We start from the raw sequence: 13,057 nt of genomic DNA on the forward strand, positions 1-13,057 counted from the left end.
ACGTGAATTAAATTTAATTTCTTTGACCATCGAAATTCTTAGTTGATTTTTCTCGCTTTGGTTGAGATTCTTCACTCACTTTGAAATACGGTGATATAGGAGATCAATGAACGCATCAAATAATATTTTGAGACAATAATATATTATTGATTGCGTGTTTCGATCAAGCTTTCGGTTGTTTGGAAAAATTGGCCTTCAAAGTTACTAGCAGAGTACTTATTAAATAATTTTTAAAATTTTCATTGATAGATATGTATTTTTGCTTATTTATATTTTTTAAGGAAAGCGTTGATTTTTTATTTGGTAAAAAAATTACAAAGATTTAGTGGAATATTTTAATGTAAAACATCTAAACTTTTTTTTTTAATTATTTCATCGAGCGTCGTATATTATGGTAAATGTCATGAGAATAGCCTCCGAAACTCAATTTTTGTGGCGCAAGTTCATTCAAAAATTTTTAAGTTTCAGCCCATCCTAACATTATTTTTTTGGCTCTGTCCCTTACTTTATTACTTGTTCGTGATATTGTACACTTGTGAAAAATCAAATGATCAATAACAGAATGGGGGATGACTTTTTTGCTGATTGTATGACACTTTTCATCGAACGAGACTTGCTGAGAAGATATAGAGATTTTATTGTAGATAAATTATATGTTTCAAAACCTCGCATAGAACAACTTCAAATTACATAAATTTTACTTTAATAATATATATGAAATTATTATATAGACTTTGAATTTTAGCCCGTGTCCAAAATTTCTAGATTCACTCTTGGTTTGTGCTATATATATATATATATATATATATATATATATAATGATTTATATAATAATTTACATACACATGATATAGTGTGATATGATTGGATCGAAATTTTTTCAACCGTATAATAAAAACTTCTCCACTCTCTTTTTGACATATTATCTATATTAAATCATTATATAACTTTTTATGTAACTGTAGCACTATTTTATTTTCTTATATTTACAATTTTTTCCCTAGATTTTAAACTATTCAAAACTTTCTGTGCCTTACCACCCAAAAATGCAAGCAAAGAAAAATTCTGCTGATTAGATTTTAGATTGTAAGAAAGCCTCTCTTTCAAAAACTCCAAAAAATTGCTAGTCTTACAATTACACTGAGATATTGGATTTCTAATAAAATATAATCTTGCCCAATAAACGGTTTTACTTTGTCGTGTTACCACTAATTTATTACCCAAAATCCCACTAATTTATTACCCAAAATCCAGTCTTTTCTGTATCCATTCAGTAGACTCTAGTTTGGGAAAATGTCTCTGACTTATTCAAACAGTTTCTTGTTTTTATTTTATTGATAAAAGTTCAGCTTCATAATATCGTACAAAACACAGCATTTTGTTAGTTTCTTGATGACTTATGCATGCAAGCATTGACTTGTCTCGAAGTCTATAGGACTACAAAAGGCTGATTTCTTCATATAATGCATGCAGGCAGGACAACAAAGAATGGCAGGTCTTGAAAATCCCACCCATAAAATTAATATCTAAACATTCAACTTTTAGCAAAATATCGATTTGGTCATTAAACTTCATTTCAATTGAATTGAGTCATTGAGACTCCATTTGATTTTAAATTTAAATACTCTATCACTTATGGTCGCTAAATTAACTAAAATTACTTAATCAACTGTTATATCATAATAGACTTTTTACATAATTGTTGGTGGCATGGCAACTTAGAACTAATCCACGGTAAAAAATAAAAAATAAAAAATAAAAAAGTGAAAAAATAAATAAAAAAACCTTCATATTCAAAGATATTGTCATCACTCTCATAACATTTTAATTTCTAGAGTTCCAAGTAGTAATTATATGAAAGATCGAATGCAGTATGACAATCAATTAAGTAATTTCTATGAGAGATCAACATAGTCAATCGAGTTGATGAAAATTAAGAAAAGAATAAAGACATTTTAAAATTGGGTGCAACTAAGAACATCTCGAAGATACTCTTTAAATATAAGATATTCTCTATTTTATAGAGTTAACCCTTAAAATCATACTCTAGGAAATTCTTTAAATTAATATTTTAATTTATAAAATGTGTTTGCTCTCCAAATTAGAGCATCCCCAAGATACTTTTTTAAATATGAGATAATCTCTATTTTAAAGAATTAATTCTTAAAATAACGTTCTAAGATACTCTTTAAATTAATATTTTAAGAGTTAGTTAATTAATATAAAAGATAGAGAAAAATAATAAATAATTTTTTGTAGTAGTGAAAACTAAGTATTAAATATAAAGAGTTTGTTTGAATACTTCAAAATTTTAACTTTCTAAATTTATAAATATTCTTCAAATAATAAAATATGTTTTTTAAAAATAGAGAGTTTCTTAGAGATACTCTAAGAAACAACACGAGGATGGTAGTTTTATGGCATGTCTGAAGCAAATGCACAAAAATTGTAGGCATAGTATTCGATATGAAAACGAATGAAAAATTATTACAATGATTGATTGAGAGGAAGCTATAGTTTTTTGAACTTTAGATACCTTAATAAATTTATTCAATCCCCCTTCAAGTAGCGGGTTTAAAAGGGACGATGAGCCAAAAGTATACTACACTTGATTTATGATCACGAGGAGAATGTCAACTACATCAATCTTCGACGAGGTATGTCATTCTTTTTTGCCTCCAAAGTTTGTGCTATGTTTATCATTATTAACCAAAAAAATTTATTTAATGGTTTCATATTTAAAAAAACACACACACACACACAAAAAATTATGGCACGTTAAAATTCAAAATAACCTAATTGAGATTTTAAAGTTCAGTGATAGTTGACAAAATAGCTATCGAAAATTCCCCAAAATCCAATGCCGATTCTAGATTGGAAACAGTACATTATATAATAATGGAAACAGTTAATAGACTGTAGGAGCAGAAACAATACTGATTACTGCCAAACTAGACAATTCAGATATTTCCAAGTCTACAGCAAAACACAACACTGAAAACACAAAGAAATTGATAGATATAGAAAGAGAAAGGTGGTTAAGTTTCTTGATCCTTCACGTTGGGGGATCTTATGGGGAAGAGTTCCAGGGTTTGGAGGGGCCTAGGGTTACTACAGTAATGGAAAGTGGGACCCAATTCCATAATCATCATGAAATCATGAGGACATGGTCTGATCATGCAATCTTTCGGAAGATCAGACTTCCATGAGTAATCCACCATTTGGCCTCCAGTATCTTCTTCAACTACACCCTAACCATGTAAAAATGACAGAAAATGAGAAAAATAAATATAAGAATGTGTAGCTGATTCACTGAGTGACCTAGCTGTTGGTTTAGCTTCATGCACATAACGATGTTATATATAGGGCACCTAATTACGTGGTATAAAGGGCCTGTGTGACGAAGTGTTCAATAAAAGTTTTAGCGTAAAATTCGATAAAGTGTGTGATTAAAAAGTTAATAAAAATTGTGGATTTAATTAAATATGTGCTTAAAATTTGCATTTTACCTGTTGAAAAGTTGATAAAATTTTGTTAAATTTTATTAAACAAGCCCATAATCGTTTTCCTAATTAATTACTTCGCATTATATTCTTATCTCTCTCTATTCACTGCAGGTGATTGGCAACCCTACTCTTTAAGAACTTTGCTGTACCCGAATATTAAATTAAAATGAAAACTAAAAAAATGTGAAGAACAAGAACAACACACCCCACACTAAATTTCAAAAAAATTAACCCCAAAAAAAAAAACAAAAACTTGGAAACAGTTTAAAATAATATATTTTTCTTGCATATAAGAGTAAGCTTTTAGATGAATTATTTCAATACCATATCAAAGTGAGCAAATATTTCTAACTTTGAGTCTCGTCGATACTCATTCAAAAAAAAATGTGCGCATGATAAGTCTTTCATGGAAAAATAGTACTTGTTTTTGAAGATAATTTAAATAATAATAAAAAAACCTGTAACAACTTGTAGTTTCAGATGAGACAACTCAACATAATATCTAAACGTTCAAAGATTCCAGATTCGAGTTTGGTCACTACTCATTCATGAAACTCGTGCACGTAACAATTTAAATTTATAGACGGTGTGGCTCAAAGAATACCTGATGATTATTTTCTGCTGAATTGTAGCCAGGTATCTGATGGAAAGCTGGAGACATGATACGAGAATCAAGATTGTTGTAGTGGGCATGCTGATGATCAAGAACAAACGGCTGTTGTTGCTTGCTGATGAGTTTTTTCCTGAGTTTTTGCCTGTCTCTAGCTTTATGATTCTGAAACCAATAGAACACATTTTTCCCTTGTATTTTACCAAAATAAGAGAGATGGGCTGTGATTTTTTGTATCTGAGAAGCCTTTGGAGTTCTCACTCCTCTTCTATACAGTTCCTCCAAGATCATCAGCTGTTCTGGAGTTGGACACCATCTGGTAGAACCGGATGGAGACATTGTAACTGTATGAAATTTTTGAAAAGCAACTGTATGGAATAATTTGAGAGGTTCAAACATGGTTTAAATAGATGAAAATAATATAGAATTTGAAAAAATGGTGCAAAAGGGTTTTATTAGTTATTTATTATACAGGTTGTCATGCTGATGTCGAGAGAGAGAGAGAGAGAGCTGGACAATAATAGATATAAAGATATAAAGATAGAGTGATGTTTGGTTATAAAAATGCTTACGTAATTATCGTCCGATCATTTAATTCATAGCAGAATGATATAGAAGGCTAGGCAGATACGTGCAAGTTGCAGATAATTTTTTAAACACCAACTGACTTCTGTTTTTTTAATGGTATGTGAATGTGAGAAGAGTTGAGCTGCATATACATAAGCTTTTCGTACAGAATTCAACCAGACAACATACAATATAGGCTGAGTGGATATTTTTTGGTATTATTTTACCACTCACATGGGGCCCACCATGTGAGTAATCTGGTGAACTTCTGGAACCTCCTTTCTATACAAAGGGTTTACACCATGTGAGAATTTTGTTATTCGAAAAGCTAAGAAGACATTAATTGATATTAGTCCGTTTCTTTACATCTCAATCCTCATGGGATTCATTCTGAATAATATGGAATTCATCCTTAACATGGTCCTATAAAATGGTAGCTCCACACTGACTGAGAAATTCAATCTTGAAATTTAAATTCTTATTTGAGATTAAGGAGATAAAATTGCTTGTTTTAGACTCTAATGGACTTTAATATGGTCCTGTATTAGGTTTGATGTTCGACCATATCAATTTTATTTGTTGAGAGGAATAATCCAAATCTTTAACCGTTGACTCCATAGTTAATTGTGATGGGTAGGAATATTTCGATTAATTAATTTTTGCTAAAATAACTAATATAAGCCCAGAAAATGAAAAAGAAAAAGAAAATCTAAATTTGTTACATGCATTTATATATATCTCCATTTCATATTTATACATGCATAAGAGAGGTTTAATTGGACTTTACGTCCGTCTGCTAATAATTTCTTTTATTAATGAACTCATAATGCTATACATTAAATATTTCACTAGTGGTACCAGTTGAGCGATGATTCAATACAAAGTTAATGTTGTGATCGTTCGGATAACTTTATTTCTTAGCAAATTATTGAAAATGATTATCATGGTGATTTTATAATAATCTTGACCTTTTTATAGAATATACTTAAAAATATCCTTAATGACTTGACAAGATTATGGTTTGTTGTAATTTTTTTGTTAGACCTCTCTCTCTCTCTCTCTCTCTCTCTCTGATTTTCTGCATGAATTAAGTACGATCTAGGAATTGGGATAAGTACGTAGGCTTGATTCATTGGAATAACCCAAGAATCATAATATTCTTCTTGTTGAGAATGCTTTTTAGACTCTTGGAAAATAGTGTCAACCATAAATGCCATTTTAAACATTTCCAAATATATTTTGTGCTGCCTTCTTTCTTTAATTTCCAGCTTAATATATAATGTCCTAATTTTAGTAGGAATGTGACAAAAATAAATTATATATGCCTGCATAAACACGAAGGTACGAAATATGAGATTACAACATTAGGAAATTAATTGTCATCTCTCGCTTAGATTTGGTTAGGAATGTGAATTTAGTACGTAAAAAATGAACGAAAGAGGAGATTACTGTTAATATTTTGGGTCCATCTTAATAAGGTCAACCTTGTTAAGAGGAATAACTCAATATCTTTTTTAAGTTGGTCAATATTTCGGTATTTAACTGATATGAAATTTTTATTTCTTAACACGCCCTCGCAAACTGGTGACTCGTTTGAGCAGACCAATCTTGCAATCTGTTGCTCGTTATTTGAGATTTATAATCGGATCAAATCGCTCGTCGGAGCTTAATGCGCTCTGATACCATGTTAAGATTTTGAGTCCATCTTAATAAGGTCAACCTTGTTAAGAGAAGTAGCTCAAGATCTTTTTAAGTTGGTCAATATTTCGGTATTTAACTAATATGGGATTTTTATTCCTTAACAATTACAACATTAGGAAATTAGATGAAACAAATTAGGACCCACAACTTTTCAATCACATATTTCGCTAACTTTATAAAAAAAAAAAAAACTTATTAAAAATTTGATTTTTATTTAAACCAAACATGAACTAAGTCTGCAACTGTGACAAAATAAAAGCAAGCACATAAATATGAGACAAGAACTATATATTTACTCAGTACGTGTAGCCATGGATAGCTTCTTGGGTCATAAACGCAGTGTGCCAACATAATTGACATCAACCGTCCAGTATAAAATTTGCAAAAATTATACTGTCTCTTTTTAAATGCATTCAATAATATATACACACACATTAACTGATTAAGAAAGTGAAAATAATGAAAAGGAAATAATTCAGCACGTACGTTTTATGAATGTTGGGTACAAGAGACACCCTTATCATTATTAAGTTTGCCGCGTCAAAATAATGTGATGAATAAAGCAGTTGATAGTTGCAGTAACTTCATTGCTGGCTTAAAGACGATGATATACGTTTCATTGGATTGTACGGACTGAGTGTTTGTTTGATGAAGTTTTGCCAAACTTAGATCAATTTTTCAGTTAATCACAAGTTGATTTTAATCATACATTTCGTCAAATTCACAACTTTTATTAACCTTTCAACCAAACATTCCATTAAATATTTTTATTGAAATTTACTAAAATTTTTATAAAAAAAAAGTTTCACACGGCCCCTAAGAGTGAAAACATAAAAATCATTTTTGTTATAATGTACAGTATTGTTCAATAGTCGTAAAATATGCTAGTAATAAATACAATTACTTTAACATGATAATGTGTCAATCACGAGAAATTTTGGCAGATCATTTTTGGGATAAATTATATTTGTAGAACTTAAGTGATACTAAAATCCAAAGGAGATAAAAGTACGAAAACAAAATTAGGCAATGTTTGGTACCTATTTTTTTCAAAATGTATTTTTCTCTATTTTCTTTTCAACTATAAATTCTTTATTAAAATAATATTACACATTAATTAAAAAAATTTTCCTCATTTTTCAACTACACATTTTCCATCAATTTACCATTCAAAAATACATTTTTATATAAAAATGTCTCACAAATATGAACTCAACTTTTCACTATTTAAAAAGTTTAAACATTAATGATGTAGAAGTTGCATCATAAAGTGGAAAGGTTAAAAGGTCAAATTGGTGGTTAAAATAATTTTAAACAAATAAAAAAAATGTTTTTTAAAGAATGAACAAATAAAATTGATTTGCTCTTCTTCTTCATCTTCATCTTTTTTTTTTTCTTCTTCTTTTTTGGGCAGATATACTCGCTTCGAAATTCTTTTGACACATTTTACATTTGTAGCTTTTTATGTGTAATGGGATATAATTATTTTCCGATTGTTCCCTATATTTGAACGGATTGATCAGTCTCGACATAACATTATTATTATGTGATTTTAATCTAAAAATAATAATTGATTTGAATAGTGGGGGCCTGGGGAATAGGAGGAGACGACATCATACCTAGAGTGAGAGACTTGCAATGCATGAACTCTTTTACTATTGTCTGTGAACGAAAACTCAAATGTCTAGTCACTCTCAGTACCTGTCTGAGAAAATACAGTTAGGAGTTTTTTATGTTTTATACGTCAGAATAATACTAGTTTAAGCATTTGGCATTCTTAGAATTTCTCTTTTTTCTTTCCCAGTATAATAAACAAAAACTTGTTCCTTGATTTAGCATCACATCACAAATAATCGATTCAATTAATAAGAGAATAAATGGTATATTTCATAATTGTTCCGAAAATAACCTAATACTAATCATTTCAAAAAATGGATGTCATGAAGGGATAAAAGATGATAAGATATGCTCAAAAGACCCTAGACGATCAAGTCAGAAAGCAAAAAACTATGCATTAAATCACATAAGAAGTTAGGATAAAACTTGGGTACCTCGTTAGTGATTTTCTTTTTTTTTTTTTAATGTTTTTTTTTAAGATGAATATGTGATGTCTAGATCGTTCAAGAAATTTTTAAAACAAAATTTTCGCTACTATTTGTGACATGGTATGACAATCAAATTGAAATACATAAAAGTCTATTGACCCAATTAGAACTCTGCAAAAAAGTTAGTGATTTATCCAATAGAATAAATATTACTTGTCATGTAGTCTTTGATGAATCTTTGTTTCTTTGTGCCCCATGAGAGTGCTTCTTGCATTTTTTTTTTCTCTCTCTCTCTCTTTATTCTTGATATAATACCCCAACGTTTTTGTGGCTGGATGTGCGCAATATATTGTTGAACCAGGATAAAATATAGTGCTTCTTTCTTATTAATGCATCTGCGTTTATGTATTGGTTTATGAGAAGTTCAAGTGCCAATATTAACCGCTAACATCTTGATCTTCTTGTCTATTTATTTTTCCACCATTAGAAGACACTTTTGATACTGCTAAAAATTAAGACTAATGATGTTGCAACAGTTGACGACTATAATCTGTCAAGAGAGAGAAAAATGAGAGAAATTAGAGCCCTTCCCACATCATATAGTTAACTGTTGCAGAGCCACAATCTAACGAGGCTTCTATAAGGTGCCAAAATGTTGAGCAATGGGAAAATGTCATGGATTCTGGTTGACAAACTATTGCATTGGTTGTTCATTTGAACGATGAATTGAATTGGAGCAACTTGATGTCAAAAGGTTTGCTTACTCAAAAGGTAATGTATGCCTAAAGAAATCACCAATATAGAATATTAGATTTCTTTATGATAATGGCTGGATGTAACATATCCATGTATGACATGTGTTTACTATAAGGTCATCTCTGACTCAAATTTTACTGATGACATGCTATTTGGTACCCAAAGTAGTATGGAAAACAAGAGGCTAGCTACACAATGGATTTTAGATGAATAACCTAGGTAGGTCAAGAAATTTCAGACATGGAAATAACAAGTGACAAGTTGCCAAAGTACTCGAAGATCTCTCAAGCTTCTATTCAATTGATTTTGTAAATATAGGGATCATGAAAAATAATAAAATGAAAATGTTGAGTCCAAGCGTATTAATATTTACTATCAATTTGTACTCTAATCTAACTTCAATCTAAATTAAAATAGTAACCAAATATCAACTCAAGATTCTATTTTGTAACTAAAATTATACGAAATTACACTAATGTTCATAGCCTATGGCGTATACCACCATAGCAATAGCATAAAGAGAATCTGCATATTAGTAGGAGATAAGCCTCTCTCTTATCTTGGGTTCATGATCTAGTAGTTCTAGCAGAGCTTACCATGATCATTATGGCTCTCATGAAGCACGAGAATTTTAGGGAGAGAGGACATGATCCAGGATAAGAAGGGAAGAATTACAAACAAATTGTAGATTGGAAGACAAGGTTTTAAATCTATTTTTAATTGAATGGATGAGGTCGGTTAGGTGTAACCCTCACCTAGTAGGAAGTAATGAGGCCAATCTTCCCCGATGAATAAAAGAGTAGAGGAACCCCTCTCTACATATAAGCCTTTATTTATATTCTTTATTTATATTTTATTTTTTTGAATTACAGATGGAGAATCTTTCTAACGAAAAAATTCTCTATGGTAAAATGCAATTTGGAGAAATGATAAAAAATAAATAAATAAATAAATAAATAAATAATAATAATAATAATAATAATAATAATAATAATAAATGGAAGTTTATTTATTCTTTCATTCAATCCAAACAAAAACAAGAAAATAATTCAAAATAAACAAATAAAGAATATAAATAAAAGTTAATATGCAGGAAGAAGACTTCAATACTCTTCATTCGGGAAGGCGACTAGCCTTATTACTTCCCACTAGGCAAGAGATGCACCTTACCCACATCATCCATTCAATTCAGTATAGATTTGAAATCTTGTCTTCCAATCTACTATCTGTTTGCAATTCTTCCTTCCTTCTCATACTCTGGATCATGTCCACTCCCTAAAATACTTGTGTTTTGCGAGAGCCATAGTGATTGTGGTAAGCCATGTTAGAACTATTAGATCACGAACCCGAGATAAGAGAGAGGCTCTTCCTAATATGCGGATTCTCCTTATGCTATTGATACGGTGGTACAAGCTATGGGCTAGGAAGTTTAATATAGTATAATTTAGTTATAAAACAAAATCTTGAGTTGTTATATGGTGTCCATTTAATTAAATTGAAGTTAGGTTAGAGTAAAAATGACGGTAAAAAGTAGTTTATGTGGGAAGATAATTTGAGTCAACAATTTCACTTTATTACTTTTCATCTGTACATTTACACATTCAATCAAACAACAGCTTGAGAGATCTTTAACTACTTTGGCAACTTGTTAGTTAGTTAACAATGGAGAATCTTTTTAACTAAGAAAATCTCTCAGGCAAAATGTAATTCATTGAAGGATAAAAATAATAGAAAGAAAGGGAAGTTTTTCCTTTCTTTCATTCAATTCAAATAAATAAGAGAATTAAAAAAAAAACCAATAGAAAATAAAAGTTAGATAAAAAGTGTATCACTATTTTTGTTACATATCTGTTTAATAAGGAGACTGTCTGAAAAACGAAATAATGATCCCAATCAACGATGATTGCGGTCTACAGTTATGCAAATAAAGTGTTGGGAGGAACTATATTAGCTTGACATATTGACAAATAGTCATATTCAAGTGAATATTATTTAGTTGCATATGTTTAGCTAAGGGATTGGTGGAACTTCTTTTAAGAGTATTTAGTGGATCTTTCTTCTCTTCACCAAGATTCATTTAGGGCTCCATCTAAATCAAAGAGAAGCCATAGTCTAAGAAACCAATGTATAAACTAATTATTCACAAAGAGTCAATACATCTACCAACAAGGGATCAAGTAATTGTCCTTCACCCTTGAAAGAGTCATAGCCCATTTCCTTTGTCAAGTGAATCGCTTTAGAATCATGCATTCAAGTGGAGAGTGATGCTTCAATACCTTCATTCTTGTCGAAAGTTTTGGGAGCGTCGAACTTTCATTGAGGAGATTGTAAAGGAGGTAGAGGAAATAAAAAATCTTTTCGTCGATCTCGCAAGCTTCATTTTCTAGTTCATAATTCGATAAGAAAAAGTGTCATCACATGTACTTGACCAAGAAAAGCTACCAACACTAGAGAGAGGAACCTGCAACCATAATTATAGGAACGAGATTGAATTGAAGGGATAGAAAAAATCTATCTTATTATTGAGAAGTGACGTAGTAGCAGTCTTTGCATAGGCATCTAGAGGTGGAGAATGAGTCTTGTTTTATTTTCCCTTAAAACATTAGCTATGTAGGTACCCTAATCTGTATTGATATTGTCTTTTTATTCTTGGACACTAACAATTAGCTATCTCGTTAAAAAAAAAGGAAAAAAAAGGAAAAAAAAAAGAAAAAAAGAAGAAAAAAAGCACCAAGGCCCTAAAGCCTAATTATACAAATCCATAGTTACAAAATTACATAAATGGGTAAAGGCTCCTACGACCTGGATGCAACATGGACATTACTTGGGAGAATCACAATATATTACATGGACACTACGGATGGCAAAAAATCCCATTGTACCCAATACCTGCGGTTCAGGGTGGGTATTGCCGGTTGAATTAGGTAATCGAATCGGGGACGAGGCGGGAGATTTTGTCCCGAGCGGGTACGGGTAACAAGAGCTCCACCCTGCCCAATTTTTCTTTTAGGAATTCAATACTTTAAATGGAAAATTTCACAAAATTTCATTAATTTTAATAGAAGATAATAACTAAGATTATCTAAAGAATATAATAAACAATAAAGACCTTAGTTTACCAAATATATTCGAAAAAATTAACTTTTAAAAATAAATTAATTAATTAAAAAATTTAATAACTATATTATTGTCTTACTTTAATGAATGAGGACAATAAAATGAATTATTAAAAATTTAAAAAAATAAACGAGTACGTACACGGGCAAACACCCGCCTTGCCTTAAACAGATAACGGGGTGGAAAATGCCTGATGACCCCCGCCCCATTGCCATCCCTAATGGACACTAAGACTAGACTGTGACACTCTTCGCCACTTATTCTTTAGACTTTCGCGTCCTCTTTTTGATCAGAAAATCTTTAATCTAGTCGACAGGTGGCAACAAGGTTTTGGCACGCTTCCAGCTTGCTTCAACAATCGGTAAGTTTTTCCCCTTCACTAAAGATTCCATATGTGACTCGTTGTCCACTGTTGTAGTAGTGTTGGCATAGGAGAAGATGGTTTCTATCTTTTCGAGTGAATCAACAGTTCTACCACTCAACATAAAGAAATAGATTGGAATCAAGGTTGGATAGCAGGGCAAGCACTAGGACTAAAGAGGAAAGAAAGAGCATTAGCTGGAGGTTGTGAATGTGCCTTGGTGCTTTCATTCTAACTCTTGATGGTATAGAGAAAAGTCTATTCAATACACTCTATTCAATACACTCACTATCCAAAAATCTATCTCTAATAGTTCTTCCTTACTTAGTATTAAAGCTACTTTAAACGGCAGAATAAAAAGTAAGAATCTGATTTAAGGAGGGAATGTATGATA

General features: G+C 30.8%; 1 protein-coding gene across 1 annotated transcript; it reads right to left on the reverse strand.

The window, feature by feature from the left end:
- Positions 1-2,872: 2,872 nt before the first annotated feature.
- LOC111375507 (WUSCHEL-related homeobox 3) lies at positions 2,873-4,505 on the reverse strand. The gene is made up of 2 exons (XM_022998342.1): positions 4,111-4,505; positions 2,873-3,251 (listed from the first exon to the last, which is right to left on the reverse strand). The coding sequence occupies exons 1-2, from the start codon at positions 4,453-4,455 to the stop codon at positions 3,039-3,041; spliced, it is 558 nt and encodes a 185-aa protein (XP_022854110.1). The 5' UTR covers positions 4,456-4,505; the 3' UTR covers positions 2,873-3,038.
- Between the last annotated feature and the right edge of the window lie 8,552 nt (positions 4,506-13,057).

This window comes from Olea europaea, unplaced genomic scaffold, assembly GCF_002742605.1.
Source record: "Olea europaea var. sylvestris unplaced genomic scaffold, O_europaea_v1 scaffold1380, whole genome shotgun sequence".
Lineage (NCBI taxonomy): Eukaryota > Viridiplantae > Streptophyta > Magnoliopsida > Lamiales > Oleaceae > Olea > Olea europaea.